Raw genomic sequence first — 19,563 nt, forward strand, 5'->3', positions numbered from 1 at the left:
ATGCAAACCTACTCCATGATGATGAATAACAATTTATCCTGACGTCCAATTCAAATGTAGTCTTCAGCAAAGTTGTAGCTGAAAGGATTTCACATGATGAGAGTTTGTTCACTTTTCCGTAAAATATTGTGATGAAGAATTAGAGGGTTGAGCGCAAAAGATTGGCGTTTTCCATAGTAATCTCCATATAAACTTCAAATGGCGTGTGCATAGTCAAATTTCTTCCGGATCATTTCAAACTTTAGGAGGATGCTATTTACCATAATAAAATCGTTTAACCATATGGGAGCCGAAATTTTAAAATTTGCATCACTCAATTGCTCCATCTTTATAACTTATCTTTAGCGATAAAAAAGAAGTACTGAGTGGAGGGACTTCTAACTAAGATTCATAGAAAGTTGTAAATGAATATAACTTGACCTTAGCGAATTGCAAGCTTGCTTAGAGAAATGCAATTGATAACATCCGAACATTATAGTTTGTAACATAAAATGCTTCATGAAACTCTACCAAAAAAATGCAAGATATTTTTTATTTTTGTTTTTCATTTACGTGCTTATTGTTTACTGGGTTAGAGCAAAGGGTAACATTTCATAAAACATGTGTTTCCATATACTATCTCCTGACTTTGACATTGACTAGCTTGGAATTCGAATCCAGAAGCTATATAGCTATAATAGTTCCACATAGAATATATAGATTGTGCTGGTTGAAACATTAATTGGTATGTAATATTTTCCCGGTGTTAATTAAAATTCCCGGTTTTCTCCCTGTGATTTGGAATTCCCGGCTTTTTCCCGGTGCGCTGGGCACTCTGCATTACCACTCTGTAGGCGTCACCCCATGGACTTGAATTGGCACCCTCGCATAGACTATCAAAGCATCGCCGCTTAAAGTGTCACATTCGGTATTCCACCCGTTCCGGCGGTCTTTGTCACCTTCAATGCTTTCACCGCTGGAGACCTGACGATTTTCGGCATTTGCTTCTTCCTCGTCGACATACGGTGTGGGTGGCCACGGTGTCTGATCATGCGTTGGGAAGAAACCCTCGATAATAATCTTCAGCTTTTCAGCTTCTCAACCGGCATTGATGAGCTCTTGGCTTTTGCCATGACCACTCGATAAGCGTTCCTCCAGGGGTTGGCGTCAGCTGCTCGGCACAGCTCCTTGTAGTAGCTCAGCGTTTGAAAGCCATTCTGGCTGCTTGGCATACGACCTTTCGCCTCCTCTTTGAATTCTGGCTTGACTCCTGGCTTAAAGGCAAGCAGCACGGAGGGCGTTGAGTGCCTCATTCAACCAGTGGGATTGTTCAAATATTACGTAACGCAACAGGGGGAGGGAGGGTCTTATCTAGTGTTACGGTCTATACAAAAATTAAAATTGTCCATAAAAAAGCTGTTACGTTGGGGGAATGAAGGGGGTGTAAAATTGGCTAATTTTGCGTTACGTAATATTTGAATGAACCTTACGCGAGACGTAGATCGTTGCGGGGCATCCCTTTTCGTGGCATCGTTGTATCACATGCCCTTGCCATCGCTGTTGTAAGTCCTACCGCATCCAAGTTCAGGGCATGTCGAAAACCTTCGTCTTCCACTGCCGGTCGCCAATTGTGTTACTCTGCACTGCCGCCATGTTCCGCTTGATCAATCCTGTAGCGTATCGCCTGGTAATTGCTATGGGTGTACTCTTCGCCTACCCTCCAGTTCATGTTGCCCGCCAGTGATGGGCTACAAAATGTTAGGTCGATGATCGACTCCCGTCCGTCTTACCGAAATGTGCTAACGGTGCCTTCGTTGTACAATCGTAAGTCTTGCTTTGCTAGAGCCTCCAGCAGGTTGCAACCTCTAGCATTGGTTACCCCACTCCAAGGCCCATGCATTGAAGTCACTTCCAATCAGCACTGGTTTTCGATCGACTAGATTGTCGATCTACTCCTCCAACATCCGACCAAATTCTTCGAGCGTCCATCTTGGAGGCGCGTAGCAGCTACAAAAGATTCCGTTGATTTTGGCGATCACGAACCCTGCGTTTGAGATGGCAACCACTTCCTGGATAGGAAACCTACCCGTCATTTGTATCGCCGTTGCGCCTGTGCACCACCTTGAAACGGTTCAGATATATCGCAACGTCGCACTTAATTTCTGTGTACACTACCACAACAGTTGGTGTGCTGTGTCGCAGTGATTCAGGTTGATCTGCGTAACCTCCGTTACTGTTGGCTGCGATCGCACGGCAATTTAGCTGCCCGTCAAATGTTTCCTTCCTTCGGTGAGCAGAGCAAGCAAACAAGGTGACCTCTTTCTCCACATTTCCTGCACAGTTCGATTCTGTCCAAACTTTTTAAGCTTGCCGCCGGGTGTCTGAAGTCCATACACTTGGAGCATCGCATCGGTTGCGTATCTGCTCGTGTGATGAGTCTCAGTGGGCATATCGACCAGCCAATTCTCATCTTGCTTTCTTCACACAGTTTGTTCGCCGTTGGATAGCCGAATCGTCGCTAGTAAAGTTACCTTAGGCTTTAACATATACAACAGTATCCCACAAGATTCACTTTTCGGTGGCAAACGCAATGCTTAACAACATCTACTTTCTGCTTGTAAATTTTACGAAAATGAAGGCTGGAATCAGATTTTTATAACCATTGTTACAAAAGAGATTCTTATTATGGCAATGTAAAAACCAAATTAAAATAAGATTCTCGCCACTCATTTTTACTCAGTGGATCAAAACCCAGATTTTTCACTCAATTTATAGCAAATCCTCTTTGAAATCTATCATCGCATTATACCTTCGCTGTCCACACCTCTGCGCCTGATTTCTGCGTCATCCAGGTTCTAGGGATGCGATTCTTGAGAACGGTACAGCAACTCCATCTCTTTGCATTCCACCTCTGCCAGTCCGGCGCTTTTTGTCCCGGAATAAGTGGGTTTGCTGTTTCCGCTTAAGTCTGTATCGCTCCTGCTGACACAATCGATTGATCAAACACTATACTGACTCGATCACTCCACTTTTTCTTCGCACTGCGCGAACCTCTTTTTGCATCACTCTCCCCTGTAGGGAGAAGCGAAAAAAACGATGAACCAAACACTCCCCTTGTTTTTCAGTAGATGCTATGAGTAGCAAAGTTAACTTGGCTCTTTATTTATACTACCCATTGTTCCTTGCTGTTAGAAGACGCCGTGTTATCCGAGTTTTTAGCATGGTAGTTGTCAGTCCGCATTCATATGACTATAGTGTTGAATAGGTAGACTGATATCGTTTTCAAGCAACCTAAGGAAATGTTTTTAAGGAGTCGGAAATTCAAGACCATCCGCATTTAAAGTGAACGTGCAGCCAACTATGCCACGTTGACTCCCTAATTCGAAGAATTATCCTTGAACAAATAAGGTAAACCTAGGCTGACCGAAGAAAGAAGCTGACAGTGGATGGATTTCTCAAAAACTATTTCCAAATAAATACAACACATCTTCTACACTTACAATAAAAGATATATTACGCTTACTACACTACCATCCTCCGTGGATTCTAGTGTCCTTGAACGGACACAGGGCAAAAACTCAATGTACTGCGATGCCACCTAGAATCCACCGCATTTTGCGTAAGTTTTAAAAACTAATTATACATCTATCGGTTCTCGAAGTTGTAAAAATCGGAATAATCGGGACTGCGTGAAATTCTGTCTCTTGACAACATGTCACAATGGGAAATCGGAAAAACAGAAACACTTTTGGACACTATGAGAGAGAAATAACTCAAAATCCCGTGGTTAGATACCACGTTGTCCAGCATAGATTACCATTAATCTTATCAGAAATTGATAAATATATGTCCTACTAAGGGAACGGAGGCTTGCTTGCACACAAAGTGGCGGGAACCTAAATTATGTCAATCGTCTACTTCCATAAAAGCCTTTGTGCCACAATGGGTGCCTAATCTAAGGATTTAAGAGGTGGAGGGATAGGCCCGCTGGTAGGCGGCGGCCCGGGGGGTCCCTGAGGGGGTCCGGGCATTGGAGCGCCTCCTGGTCCTGCCTGAACCGGTGGAGGTGGCCCTTGTGTAGGTGGCAGAGGAGCCTGTTGTGGGGGAAGGGGTGGTTGCTGCTGAGGCGGAGGATGATGTGGTGGCTGATGGGGACCACCAGGCGGACCTCCAGGCATTGGTGCACCACTTGCGGGATGGCCCGGGTGGGGTGGCATTGTTTGGAGGTTGTTGGGGTGGAACCGACGTATGCTGCGAGGACGGCGGTTGACCAGGCGCCGTCGGAGGCATAACGTTATTTGGGGTAGAACCGTCTGTAGGCATCGTAGTAGGAGGAGCAGAGATGATTCCGTTGCTGCTGGGTGTGCTGGCGCTGCTCGGCGGGGCTGGAGCTCCAGGATGTCCACCGGTAGATGGCACTGGTGGCTGCTGCTGAGAGTCTAAAATGAAAGATAAAGAAATGTTAATAAGGTTCGATGAAAAGCGGGTGATGGTCCACAATTCAATATCAGACTCACTAGTTCCAGGGGCCTGGCCTGGTCCGGGCGGGCCTTGAGTGGCTCCTTGGGGAAGTTGCTGCTGTGAAGCGCCACCTGCAGGTTGCTGCCATTGTCCTTGTTCTAGTTGGAATCGCTGATGAGCCTGCTGCCTTGCTCGGAATTCGGCCGCCTTGAGTTGTTCCAAATGGAACTGTTGACGTTCTTGGATCAACTGTTGCCGTTGATATTCCAAACCTTCGCGCTCACGTTCCATTGTCGTTTCGAGCTCTTCAAAGTGTCGCAGCTTAATTTCTAGTTTCTTCATTTGCGTCTCAACTAGCAATGCGACTAAGCTTTTAATTTTTCTTTCCTCAACGGCGGCCAAATGTTTAGCCTTGACGGCAGCCGCGGCCAAAGCAGCAGCTGCAGCTGATTGAAGATTTCCTTCGTTAAATACCTTCGGATCGCCATTCTCCTTGGTCAATTCCGATGAAGATTCCTTGTTCTTGTCAGCATCTGTACCGCCATCGGTTTCTGCTGATCGCTTCCTACCGCAGCATTAGAATCAGACGTTTTAGTACTATCTTCTAGTGCCGATTTATCAGTTTTATCTTTGTCTTAGAATTGACAAACCATGAAACAAACGAATCAACAAGCCCAACCAAAGAAAATGAAATGAAGTATGTAGCATAGGCGCAGCAGAATCAATGAAACGAGAAGCGAAAACAAATAGATACAAAATGAGAGCCTTGAAAAAGCCTAAAAGCATCTTTTCAACAAGCAACCAAGTCTGAAAGTTACGGTTTTCATAAAAGAAACCTCAAGCCAAACTCACCGTCATCCTTCTTGGAGACGTCCTTCATCTCCACGTCGGTGGACCCGGGAGTTGCGGGAACACCCGGAGTGCCAACAGATCCCGGCAATTTACCTTCCTCTTCGTCCTTGTCCTTATCCGGACCGGTTCCAGCAATGCCACTAGTTGCCAATCCAGCGTAGGGGTCGAACTTTCCTCCGAAGCTCGACTTTTCAACATTCTTCAGATGGGGCATCCATCATCGTGGCCGGAACTTCGTCCTGAAATGAATGGCAATTTTGACCATATTTGAACAGCTCACAAGAATCAATTTCTGTTCTGTTTGGATTCAGTGAGAGACACACTCATCAATTTTAAGAAACACCTTCCCCCTGTGGTGACATTTGGGCTTATTCTACGAGTGGCGTGAGGTGAGAGCTCTTGGTCTGGTATAGCGAGGAGACAATACTCGACTCAAATGAGGTGGGAACAAAAGATAATTGTCAAAAAACTGCAAATTTCTGGGTTATCTCAATCGAAAGATAGTGATTTAAATTGTATAATAGATCAAAAAGAACCTGAAATCCTAAGGTTTGGTTTCAAAAGAAAAACATACCTTAATTGCAGCAAACTCCTCCATAGCGGCCTTGGCAGCACTTGCAGCAATCCTCGGGTCAACCACCGAAGCCAAGAAGGCAACAGTCGACATGATTGGATTGCCAGCTTTGCTGAATGGATCGGCTGGTAGGACAGTGGCCCCAGATAGGTATTATCATCCTCCAGGTAGGGATCTTCGATGGGCAGTCTCAAAAATGGAGAATGCACTCATCCTGGGTGCGTGATCCCACATGCTCGCACACTTTGTTCCAATCGTCCTTGTACATTTCCAGCCCCTCCAACAGTAGGAGTGTCTCCTGTTCGGTCCAATCTCGAGACATGCTTGCGGCGGTCTTGTTCCGCATTGCAGACGGTTTCTTGGCGTACTGATCCAAACGAAGCCCAAATTGACCGTTTGGATCGGCAGCGACTGCTCCAGCCTCGGTTTTGATTCCGTCCGCTGGCGTTGCAGCAGCGGCCGGTGTTCCTGGAGTGGCAGGATCATCCTTTTGTCGGTTTTCTTGTCCAATCAAGGAGATTCTTTGCAGCCGATGGCTGCGCTGTTTTGGGAGGATTTAGAGGTTGCAGACCTGATGGAGTATCGCTCAGAACATGGGAAATGGGAAGTGGGTGGAGGGCCCATGGGAGTTGGACGCGAATCAGCATCGATTTGATAATTGATCAAGCCCCACTGCTCGAGGAACGCGTGAACCCGCATTATAGCGCAAACATCGCCAGCCAAATTCCGTCGACAGGCGGTGCTGGTAAGATATTCAGTTGGATTCAGCCTGTAAGTGTCGATCATGAAATTGCGGTAAGCCAAAAAGATTTCCGGAGTTTTCGATTTATTCTTTCCATTGAAGAACTCGGAAGGGCTCGTTTCTCAACTACATGGATGGAATTGTAATCGAACCATGCCGAATACGACGGTACAATGATGTGATGCGTTTGTTCAGTAACATTGTCCTCGAGATCGTCTTTTCCGTGCGGAAATTCTTGGGTGTTACTGTTATCGCTGGTCTTGCCGGCCTGGCTGTCGTCTCCAGCACGATCTGCATTGGCCCTGTCGATTTCCTCATCCAGATCGGTCATGGTAGCATATTTAATGGGCATCATTTCAGGATCACGCTTTGGTTGCGGAGTGGCCGGACCTGAAGTAGAATTGCTTGAACTGGCTTTCACTTCGGTAAGATTCGTTTCCGGTTGCGGATCGTCCATATCCTTCGTCATGTCTTCCGATTCTTCATCATCTGCACGGGGCTTTTTCTGGAAAACGGCCGGTGATCGGCCACTTTTCCGCTTTCCTCCCTTGAGTGGAGGCGAAGGGGACCGTTTGCGCTTCTGGTGCACAACTTTCGATTTCTTAATTTTATCGTCCACTCCGGACATCAGATCTTCTACTCCAAGGCGCAATTTATGCACCTTCTTGCGTCCATCTTCATCTACTTCGTAGTCCTCTTCTGCCATCCATTCGTTGTATTCGTCCAGATCTGTAACCCAGGAAAGAGACACCCGCCAACGATCTCCCGGGGACATAGGAGAATCAGGGACATTATCCTGTAACAAAAATTACAAATAGATCATAATATTAGAATGTGTCACGATTGTATAACAATTCACGGAAATCCACTTAACGGTAGAGTAAAGTGGGGCAAAAGTTCGAGTGGGGCAAGAGTTTCTTTTAAAGATATCTAGCTCAATTCAAAACAAAACTTATAAATATCATGGTGGCTCGAATGCTATTCAAGTAAGAAACTTTCACTCCATATATCATAAAAATCGATTGAGATTTAGAAAAAGTTATGGCTATTTGTTGTTTTTCGACGTGAATATTGTAATTTTTGGTCAAAATTTCGTTGCATGGAACTAATTGAAGATAAATCTTTTTCAATATTTTATGTAAGGGCTTTTCTAGGCCTATAATAAGGATGCTATGATGTGTATTAGTTTTGCATAAATGCTTGGAAACAATTTTTAGCTCATAGTGGGGCAAAAGTTCAAATCAGCGGGGCAAAAGTTCGAAACCATGTATAAACTCACGGAAAAATTTGCAAATTGCCTAAAATCCACATGTTATCTTCAAATTTAGCAAAATTGTCTGATCGTGCGAAAAACGTACACAAATTTTACATTTCCACATAGTTTCGCGAAAAACGGCAATTTTCGAGTGTATTAAAATTAACTCTGTTTGGGCAATTTTTTGATAAAATTTAGTGTGTATTTTCGGAAAACTTAAGTTTACGGCTGGTGTAAAGTATGCCTGTCATAATAGTATCGATATTTTGTATATTAGCCAGCGAACATTTGCCCCACACTATATTCGAACTCTTGCCCCACCGGTGGGGCAAAAGTTCGTTTAAGACAATCAATTTTGAAAACTGTTATAACTAAAAATAAGTAAATATTTTGACACAAGTTTGTTCAGCAATATTATAGCCAATATGTTGACACTGTATGGTATTTGTTTTGTTTCAACTGCTATTGTTTTCCTGGAACTTTGATTAACCACTAAGGTCGAACTTTTGCCCCACTTTACTCTATACTATTCGCGATTAGTATCTTTTGCGGTTTCTGCTTTTTTGAATTGCTGGGAATCACAGATGGCGGAAATTGCTAAAGGCAGAGAACATAAGGTTGAACGATCGAAAGGCTGAATAGGTACACGGTATATAAAATTGATGAAATCTATTGGAGTCTTCATAAATCTAGTTTCTGAATTTTGAACTTGCGACATCATCACATCAGAAATGAAATAATTTCCTTTTTTGGTAGCTAAGGTCGAACTATTCAGCTGTTGAGATTACGGTAACGTTCACGGATTCCGGATAATATTAGTAGACAAATTAAAACGTTTAACAACTCCACCGGTAAATCAAACGTGTTGGGCACCCAGGTGTCGTACGACTCCGGGAAGTAATACCAATGGATCATCACGTGCTTATCGCGCCGGAATGTTGGCCGAGCGTAATCCTCCGGCAGAGGATCCACCGCCGGATAGATTATGTGCGTCGCTTCCTCCTCGTCCAGCGTCATCTCGCCCTGATGGTTCGTGACAATGTCCGTTATCCGGTTGGCCGTGCCCTTGTCCACCTCCGGGCGCACGTACACAATCGGCAGACGCATGCATTCGGCCTCGATGAGGGCCGTTTCCATGTCCAGCAGCATTTGAATAATGGGGTCCTTACGCATCGGGTTCTGAAAGTGTGAATCATTTGATCAAACGGAAAACGGCACGGACATGGAACTTGCTAACCTTGTTCACCGTGAAGTCGAACTTTCGCCAGCGCTGTTCGGCTTTATAGCGGTACATTGTGGCCAGAATGTGGCAGAGCGCTCCGCCCGGTTTGAAGTCCATGAAACATCGCATCTGCGGAAAGAAGATGATTGGTGGTTATTTCGAATCTGAACTCTCTGACTATGTGCGTTAGGATCGCAAAATTAGGAGGAAAAAATATGTTGATATGGAGATGAAGTTTCAGAACAATAATGCCTTGTTATATATAACAAGGAATACATTTTGGCATCATGTGGTTATGTAATAGTTATTTATGCAATTCCGTTGTATATGAGCCTACTTTTCATCAAGAGGATGAACAACATAATGGCTTATTTTCATAACAGTAGAAACTTTTCAGAACTGTAAGTGATGCTGAAAAGTTTCACTTTTCAACACTGTTTGTGGAGCTGTCAATTATAAATTGAAGTCTTATAACACATTACAATTTGATTTAGAATCGGATCTTTTAGAGGACATAGAAGATGCAGTACAACAGCAAGCTATCTTAAAAAAGATCGGGAACTTCATGCAGCGGTTCGTGTGAACCTCATCTACCAAAGTGAGGAGAAACTGTATGTACACTGGTCCCACAGTTATGAATCATATAAGGCTCTGCTTAAATTTGAAAAATTATAGAGAGCAAAATAAACAATATTTTTTTATGAAATCAATGCCGAATGGTAAAGCGGTGTATATACCTGCAGTTCATGCACAACGTTGTCATTAAAATCGCTGAAAACATTTGAAAGTTCCACTTATTTGAACATTGTCTAAAACCACAATTTATGAATCGGCAAAAAAGTTGTCCACAAATATGAATCAATGTGAACACGATTTATGAATCAGTTGTTTACTTTTTGTTACTTTGTGCAATTAAATGCTATATATGTTTGTAAAACACTGCCTCGGACAACTTTTATTATATCTGGAGGTGAACCGAAACCAAGTATTTCAAGAATCTGCATTACATTGATTGATTTTCAATTTTGCTACTGAGCGGGCCTAGTGAACATTCAATTTGTGGATTTGATGATTGCAGAATGCATTGAAGAGCGCAGGTAGTATAATTAGACAATCATTAGATCTAGATGGCAGAACTCGTAAATGCTTGACTCTTCGACTGCCTTTACTGGAGGATTCTAATATTATATAGGGTAGAAGTTCCAACTATAGCAATAGCACCAATTATGGCAATATGACGACCTATTTTCCCTCTAACACACAAAAATGCATTAAATAAATTGATTGGGAAATCAATATCAACATATTTACACGTATGTGCATCGCTATTTTTGTACTAATTATTACAAAACCATAAAAAAGAGCAATTTTTATGAGCAGTATCATACTGACGAATCTTTCTTAGCGATTTGTTAAAAATTTCGCATTTATAAATAGGAGTTTTTTTTAACACGAAACAAATTTTCGTAATGAAAATATCGCAAGTGCGATCATTACTGTTTGTGTTATGCTTCGAATGATGAAAATAACAAGTTTTACTCGAAAAAACTATATTTTTTGCCTACTGCCATAATTGGTACCACTTCACATCGAGAGACCGATTGTCGCAACATGTGAAATTTGCGCCGTTCATCATTGTCATTTTTTGGTCATAGTGGAATGTTTACATCTGTTCTCAGTGAAAACGAATTAGTTTCCTGAAGTAATTCAAGAATATAAAGCTCCAATGTCTGTAATAAACATCAGGTATGAATGAAATACTATCAATAAATCAATTAAAACTGAATTCAGCTTGATTCTGCCTCCAGAATGGCATCCCGACAGAAACAAATTCCACGTAAACATTACTCCGAAGAAATGATAAGCAAGTGTCTCCAGGCCATCGCTTCCGGGAAAACGATGTACGCAGCATGCAAAGAGTTCGGAGTTCCGATGTCCACGATCCGTTACCGGATGAGTGGACGTTGGCAGAAGAAATACAAGCCAGGTCCACAATCCGTGTTGACAAAACCAGAGGAGCAGAGAATCGTCGAATGGCTAAAAAGAATGCAGGACCGTGGTTTCCCGGTTTCACGGAAAGCTTTGCTGTTTAAAATATCTGAATATTTGTCATCGGATCCTCAACGACGTACACCATTTCGCAATAACCGACCAGGTAAGCATCCTATATAAAGTCTAAGACATCCCCATCATTCACAAATATCGATCTTTTGCAGGACGCAAATGGATGCTTGGTTTTATGCGACGCAACCCGGGATTCTCTTACCGCACACCAGAGGCAATATCATCAGCAGGTGGCCGCGTGAGTGAGAAGGATATTCGCGGTTGGTTCCAGATGATTGATGACTGGCTCACGAAGAACGGATTGCGAGAAGTATTGGACGACCCTGCTAGAGTGTTCAATGGGGACGAGACCTCTTTTTACCTTCATCCGAAATCGAAGGAAGTTATCGCCCGCACTGGATCCCGTAATGTGTATGAGGTCGAGCAAGCTGCTGGGAAGCAAAACGTCACCGTAATGTTTTCTTTCGGGGCGTCAGGCGTTATTGTTAGTTCGCACGTGATTCTCCCTGGAAAACGCATCCGGAAGGAAGTTGCCTAAAGTTTCCCTCCTGAATGGGGTCTCGAGCAGAGTGACCGGGGTTGGATGGACACGCACAATTTCCGAGAATACATACGTAAAATTTTTCATCCGTTCCTTGTGAAGCAAGGCGTGCAGTTTCCTGTAATTTTCTTTGTCGATGGCCATGCATCTCATAATGCATTGGAAGTTGCGGATATGTGTCAATCACTCGGGATTGTGTTGATTTCCCTGTATCCAAACACTACCCATATAACACAGCCAGCCGATGTAGCTGTGTTCAAGCCACTAAAAAACGAATGGCAGCGATTGGTAGAAGAATGGAGATATGAACATCAAGGATGTGCTCTTACAATGTTGCACTTTGGAAGAGTTTTGAGCAAAACTGTCGAGAGAGGAATAACAGCTAAGACCATGCAGAATGGATTTCGAGCGTGTGGATTGCAGCCATTTGATCCGAATGCTGTTGATTACTTACTGTGATCATTGAACCGCCACTTTCATCAGATACGTTTGCATCACCAGCTGTCCCTCAACCAATTGTTGAAAAGGAACCTGATGAGTCTACTAAGCAATACCGCAGCGATGTTGGAAACGTCACCATTAGTATGGATAGAGTCATCGAAGCATATGATTTGATTGGAGCTGATGCCATAGCTAAAATTGAAGGTGACTACTCTCACGTGAAGAACGTATTATCCGTTTTTTCTATCGAGAGTTCGTGCGTCCTCATATCGATTTTCATGACTTGCCGTCATCACATCTGCTGTTCCGCTTGAATTTGATACAGTGGGCAGCGCTGAATCGAGTGAAATACAGGATGATGCTACACTGCTGCCCATGGACATTGATATCAACAACTGTGAAATCATTCATGTCGAAGACATTGAAGCTTATCAGTTTTCGAAGGTCGAAGAACTTACTTTCGATGAGAATATTGGAGAAACTTCGGACGTACCTTTCAATATCATCAGCAATAGTAAGTATATTTAAAGAGTAATGTGTGTTCTATTGGTAATGTATTTTTTCTTTTCAAGCTGAGTTCGACGAATCGAACGACTCTAATGAATGTGTGATGAGCCATTCCGACACGGAAAATTGTTCACGGAAAGACTTCGCTGGAGATGCTGCGACATCAAATAACAATTAGAGTAGGTTTAAAACAAAAAGTTTTGTTTTTTATTTATACTTAGTCATATTTCTATTATATTTAAGGTGAAACATTCATCGAAAGTCCAGGCGAACCACTGAAAGACGTAACGAACAAGCGACAAGTCGTTAAAAGGCGCAGACTTTCTAGTGTATTAAAACTACCACCTACACCTCGTCGTAGTGCGAAACATCGCAAATATGTGAGACAGTACCATCCTATCCTAACAGCTGGGGAACGACTTGAAGAAATTCGTAAGGGCGATGACATATTGAAAGAGAAGAGAAGTGAAGTGAAGTGTTGGCGAAAAGAGAAGAGAAGAGGTAAAAATGGTATGGCATACTGGGAGAGGTTTCGAAAGAGTTTCAATGCGCTCCGTGTTTTCATTGATTTTGTGCTTCGGCAGCAGCATGCTGCCTGCGACCACCCGGTCAACCAGTCAGCGATTTTCGATAGCGATCGATATAGATTCGTTTTGAACCGTTAGCGATCGCCATCGTTGGTCAAAGATCTATAAAGAATTATGAAGACTGGTTGGTCGGGCAGAGAGAGAGCGCGCACGGCTGCTTTATTCGGTTTCTTCTCCTTTCCCATGTCCCATTCGCATCAACAGAGGCCTGTAAAGGCGACTCTGTAGAACAGTGCTTCCCAAACTTTTTCAACTTTCGCCCCCTTGAGGCCAATATTCATCTGGAATCGCCCCCCTGATAGGTGATTCAAATGTTTTAATTATTTTAATTAGCGCCGACAAAAAATAACTTCGAATCGCATATTCATAGAGTTACAATACAATAACTATAATATATAAATATTTTTTTAAATATCGATAACTAACAATTACAAGGAATGATTTACTACACAGTAATTTATAATAGCAATTTTAACAATATTTGGGTGCATTACAAGCTACTGAATAACTTTTCGTATCAGTATGCATAGGCGCCAACTTGTGACGTAGTTGGAGGCTAAACTCTCCAAAATTGAACCAAATGCAATGGTTTCCGTACAAACGCACTTCTTTTCACTTAAATATGTCATATTTGGGTGAACTGTATTAATTTTGTTGCGTTTTCAGATGGGCTCGTCTCCCCAAACACGTCACCAGTTGGCGTGTATATATAATGTGATTCCTTAATTGTAATTTCATACTTACTTATGTGCTATTTCTAAAATTACTGCAATAATTTTCAGAAATTGCAGTTTTTTTTAAGTTTCTGGGCCGTTTTTTTATTCAATCCAAAAACAATAAAAAAATATATGAAAATCCAGAATGCTTTGCAACTTATGTTTCAGTGCCATATATTAAAAGAATATTTGTTGACACCAAGTTTTTGATTTATTTCGGAGGTTGTGAAGGTTCAAATTCGACGTATCTATGATATTTTTTCAAATCTATTTTTAAAGTCTTCTTAGTCTGTGGCATCAAGCGATTTATCGTTGTAACCGACATTTGTTTGCTATTTTTTCTAAATGAGTGCATCCGAATTTTCAAAATAGGTGCGGTAGATTTTTTCCGTAAAAAGCTGGATGCCAATGAAAAAATATTAGCTTACTAACCTCAACATTCCCGTACCAAAGGCTCCAAAATTCCCATACAAAAAATTTCAAATACCTACCATTCTTAAAACTCATTTGATGTTAAAAATCCTGAATGCATAACACAAACATTTTTTGTTTGACAATTATCAACCATGATTTGAGATATAACGATCTAAAGTAAAATATTCCTGGAATTAGTTAAGTTTGGAATTGATTAACCTTCAGATGTGTCTCCTCCAAAGGTTATGAGTAATTATTTGCAAATGCTTTTTCGCCCCCTTTGTGGATTTTTCGCCCCCCAAATTCTGTTTTACAAATTTTCGCCCCCTTGAGCCCGAAAATCGCCCCCAGGGGGGCGAATTCGCCCACCTTGGGAATCACTGCTGTAGAATGTAGCAAGTTTGTTAAAATCATTTCTCATCAAGCAGGAAGACTGCTTCTCGATGGCGTGCGAAGAAAACCATTTAAATCACTAAGCATGTTTATTTTTCGTCATCATCCGCACTCAAGTCCGCTAGAAATTACAATATAGGGCCGATACAACTTGGATGAAACAAGCAAAAATAGCAATCATACACGGAGAAAAGCGAATATACTAGTTAGTGTACGATATATTATTTTCTCAATATTATACACTATTAATCTTTGAGAAGCATATTATTTTATACCTTGCCAAGCTTATCCGTGATTTATTTCTTGTGGTGCTTATATAGTGAAACACGCTACCCTTGGGACTTGTTCAGTTTGTTCGGTTCGGTATCGAAATCACATACCAGTTTATTTTACAAGTGTTGTCTAAATCCAGCCCAAAAATAAAAACAGAAATGCCCGCAGCGGATCTGTTCTCGCAGTCCTAATAACACTTTCCCGCAATTGTGGCGTGCTCGGCCCTTATCAAAGACGCCATCCTCAAAGGACATTTGTCTCAGGAAATTTATCACAGGAAGAGATTAGAAGCTCAGAATTTAGTGAAACATGGATCCGATGAAGGTATGTTCATTTATCGTAATCATATTGGTATTTCGTCATCATCCAAACGTTTCCAGGTTATTTTGTGGGTGAGCTCCATTCCGGTTGTCGTGAGCAGTTCGGAAACAACTGCGACAGTTATGTGGCAAACAGATTTTGATCAACGCGGAACAAATTTGAAGAAACCTTAACCATGGGTAGCAGAGTCACTTACACCGAGATATGATTTATATGAAAATAAACGCGTTACATTCAAAAATCGTTTTTTTACATTTGCATTCCTTTTGTTTACTGAAATTGGAGAAAAATGGCTTATTTAATACATTGTACAGGATTTTGAAGCATTAAATGCATAATACTCGAAAAATCATTTGCCGATATACAATCCGTTTATAGTAAGCAATGCTTAAACCATTAAAATGCATTCGAATGAGTGAATAGACCGAATATGGTTTTAGAATGGTATTTAAGCAATCTAGTATAGATTTTCTTAAGCGTGTAGGCTATCATTCAGAGTATATACCATGACCCCACAGTTATGGATCAAATAGTGTGGAGTCCAACCTATAAAATGCAATAAAACTACATGGTAAACGTAATTTAAAAGCACGAATTGAATCGTTTCAAATTGGATCTTCATAAAGTAAACTGTTTTGAATGTAATATTTACATAGGATTGCATAAAAATTAATAATTGTATCGGTTTCTGAAAACCATATTATGGATCAATTTTCATATTATGGATCAAATTGTGACATATTACGGATTATTGCGCAAAATCAAGAGATTTTCAACTCAATGCATCTGTTTTGCTTGATTTGGCGAAAGTTAACAATGTGTCACATATTACTGCAAAAAAAATAGCAGTATTAGTGCTGGAAACAAGAGTAAAATACCCTTTTTTGTGATACTGCATTGTAGTAACTGAGACATGAACTGTTTTCGCTCCATACCAAGTTTCCACCCATTTTGGTCTGCTAAAAAACGAAATTGACAAACCTTGATGTTTTATTAGTTATATCCTTAGTGCTTTTGTCTAAAAATGTCGAATCCAATGCTTAAAATGGCAGAAATCTACATTCTTTGGATGTGATCCATAACCGTGGTAAACAATCATTTCCTGGTCCATATTATGGATCACTAGTTAGAAGTGCTAATATTTGGTATTTAGAATCAACAATCAAGAAAAATGTTTTCCAATGATGAATTCATACTGAATCAAGGCGAACAAGCATGTTTTATGCTATAACATTTGAATTTTACCACCTGTGGGAGCTTATGAATGCTGACGGCACTTCTTACAGAAAACGACCATATAATGATAGCTGTGTGGTACCAACTAAACATTTGTCAAATACACCGTTGTTTAGCGGTTGAATGTTGTGCTTAACATTAAAAATGGTAGAAGACAAATAGTATAACATGGGAAAAATATGTTTTACGTCAACGTTTATGTTTTAGGCAAGTTATTTGATGTTGAACGCCAAAGTGATCCGTCACTGTGGGTGATTCGTAACTGTGTGGGCATGGTACAACATAAAAATTGGAAAAAATATAACAGAATAAATAAGTTGTTGTTAATCTGATTGAATACACGATTGACTACATTAATTAAATAACCAATGAATAGATTTTCGTGACATAGTTTTTAAATATGAATCACTATCACATATTATCAAAATAACTACTATAAAGTTAAATTAATTAATTCAAGAGAACAAAAATAAATCAAAATATATATAATACTGGTTGTGTATAATGATGATAACTATCAAGCCGACTGGTATATATATGGAACCAAGGGGCGGGACAGCCTACTGATCTTGAGGTAGATCATGAGTTGCTTTTGAGCAACTCAGAGTAACTCGATTTGCTCGGCTTCATGTGGACATAGCAACCATAAGTGTTTGATTGTTTGTTTTACAGAGAAAAAAAAACATATCGTGTCATAGGTATGCGGAAGGAATTCCTTATCCGAGGTCTAGTTTTAAATTAAAAACTGGAATCGAACACTTTCTTTAAGTTTTGCGTGTGAAGTTTAACAAATAGGTACTGGGGCAAAAGTGATAAATATTATAATTGCCCATTGAGCTATTTATTTGCATTACATCTTCCTCAACCCGAAACGAACCTCGTAACGTTTATGTTGCAGAGTGGGGCGGCTTCGTCAGTCATGTATTGCAAGGATTATCCTTGCACCATCGCGTTAAAGCAAAACTACAGTAAGAAACATATATGCATGTAGATAATTTGTTCTAAAACGAATTAGAAATGTGGCAAAAATTGCCTTCGATTTTGGGGGGTGTTAAATCACTTATTTGATTTAAAAGAGTTGCTATATTCACTCTTAAAATATGGCGTAGTGTACATAAATTGGTATTTTTACGAAGGCCATGATTCTCAGGACTAGGCTAAAACTAGTAAAAGGTTAAGGTGAGAAAATTACAAGCACATTCCAAATCTTCCAGAGCACAAATCTGAAAAACCAGAAAGGCAGTCCTCTCAAGCTGAAAATTGTATCGATTGATAATCATTAGCAAGTGACCAACGATCAGAATTTCTGCTTGAACGGCTATCTAATTCCCTACCTTTGAGCTTTTGAAATTTAGAGGTTTGATTCATGTTTACTTTGAATTAGGCAAATATATCTTCCAGCCTAATATTTCCCATCTCTCGAACTTTTTCACAACTGGTATGATGGCCTTTTCTCGCAACATTCTGAACTAACATCGCAGAAAAAACTGTCCTATCCTACATTTGTAAAACTCGATCACAGCAAAACTGACATCTGACTGAATTTGCGGCTTTCTGAGCAAAAGTGAGTTACTCAGAGTTGCTCGATGCGCATAGCCTGCTCAGAGCAAAGCTGTCCTCCCCCTAGTATGGAACATAAATTGACTCTAATCTGTTTACATTTCTTTCGAACAAAACTTGATATAAACAATACTCTTGAAACTTTAACGAATTCCATTGTTGAAGCCAGGAGCATTGCAGTTCCAAAATGTGAAGTAAAATTTGAATACGTGATTATAGACTATGATGATAAACTGTCTTAAAAAAACGTGAGGAGAAGGCAATTTCAACGCACTCGCGATACTGCTATGAAAATTATATGGCCGGATTTGCAGGAAGAAATCAAGAAACGTTTTTCTCAATTAAGAAACAAAAACTTTTGAAAATAAAATTTCTCAATTGTACCTTGGCTCTAAGCCCTTTTGGAAATTATCTAAAATTTTGAAAAAAAAAACCTCAGAAGCCAATACCGGCATTGGAAGAAGAAAACAAATTACTACTAACTAATTGCGAAAAAGCTCAAAAACTTGCTATGCAGTTTGAAAGCGCGCACAATTTAAATTAAGGACTTACTAGTCCAATAGAAAATCAAGTTTTTCAAAATAGACTTCGAAAATATTCTCAATCAAGTGAACGTTTTGGAAAATTCCTGGGATACTGATTTGGAAGAAATGAGTACTATTATTTTAAAATTCAAAAATATGAAAGCTCCTGGCGATGATGGAATTTTTTACAACCTCATCAAGAAAATTCCCGAAAGTAGCTTATCATTCTTAGTTGATATTTTTAACAAATGTTTTCAATTAGCATATTTTCCTGACAAATGAAAAAATGCTAGGGTTGTACCAATTTAAAAACAAGACACAAAACCTGCAGAAGCTTCTAGCTATCGTCCAATCAGTTTGCTTTCCTTCATCAGTAAACATTTTAAAAAAGTCATTTTGAACAGAATGATGGCCCACATCAACGAACATTCATTTTTTGCCAATGAACAGTTCAGGTTCCGCCATGGACATTCAACCACTCATCAACTTTTACGTGTAACAAATTTGATTCATTCCAACAAATCTGAAGGCTATTCTACTGGTCTTGCTTATCTAGATATAGAAAAAGCATTCGACAGTGTTTGGTACTGAAGGCTTGATCGTAAAATTAAAAAAAAAAAATTCCAACATACCTACATTGTTAGAATAATTCAAAGTTATCTGTCAAACCGTACACTTAAGGTTAATTATCAGAACTCCCGGTCTGAAAGACTTCCTGTAAGAGCTGGTGTTCCCCAAGGCAACATTTTGGGACCAATATTATACAATATTTTCACATCTGACTTACCTGAGTTAACTCAGGGATGTCAAAAATCTTTGTTTGCGGATGACACAGGCCTCTCCGCCAAAGACGAAGCCTGCGTGTCATCTGTAGTCGATTGCAAAAAAGTTTGGATATTTT

General features: G+C 40.6%; 1 protein-coding gene across 1 annotated transcript in view; it reads right to left on the minus strand.

Moving 5' to 3' along the window:
- Positions 1–3,470: 3,470 nt before the first annotated feature.
- The window catches only part of LOC5564640 (SWI/SNF complex subunit SMARCC2), a 33,429-nt gene continuing 17,336 nt past the window's right edge, over positions 3,471–19,563 (minus strand). Inside the window, 12 exon segments of the mRNA XM_021854642.1 lie at positions 3,471–4,418; positions 4,497–5,005; positions 5,277–5,503; positions 5,505–5,531; positions 5,867–5,988; positions 5,991–6,059; positions 6,062–6,357; positions 6,359–6,462; positions 6,464–6,714; positions 6,717–7,404; positions 8,713–9,042; positions 9,101–9,214. Of these exon segments, the coding sequence (XP_021710334.1) occupies positions 3,943–4,418; positions 4,497–5,005; positions 5,277–5,503; positions 5,505–5,531; positions 5,867–5,988; positions 5,991–6,059; positions 6,062–6,357; positions 6,359–6,462; positions 6,464–6,714; positions 6,717–7,404; positions 8,713–9,042; positions 9,101–9,214 (3,213 nt within the window). The 3' untranslated portion in view covers positions 3,471–3,942.

This window comes from Aedes aegypti, chromosome 3 (assembly GCF_002204515.2).
Source record: "Aedes aegypti strain LVP_AGWG chromosome 3, AaegL5.0 Primary Assembly, whole genome shotgun sequence".
Taxonomy (NCBI): domain Eukaryota; kingdom Metazoa; phylum Arthropoda; class Insecta; order Diptera; family Culicidae; genus Aedes; species Aedes aegypti.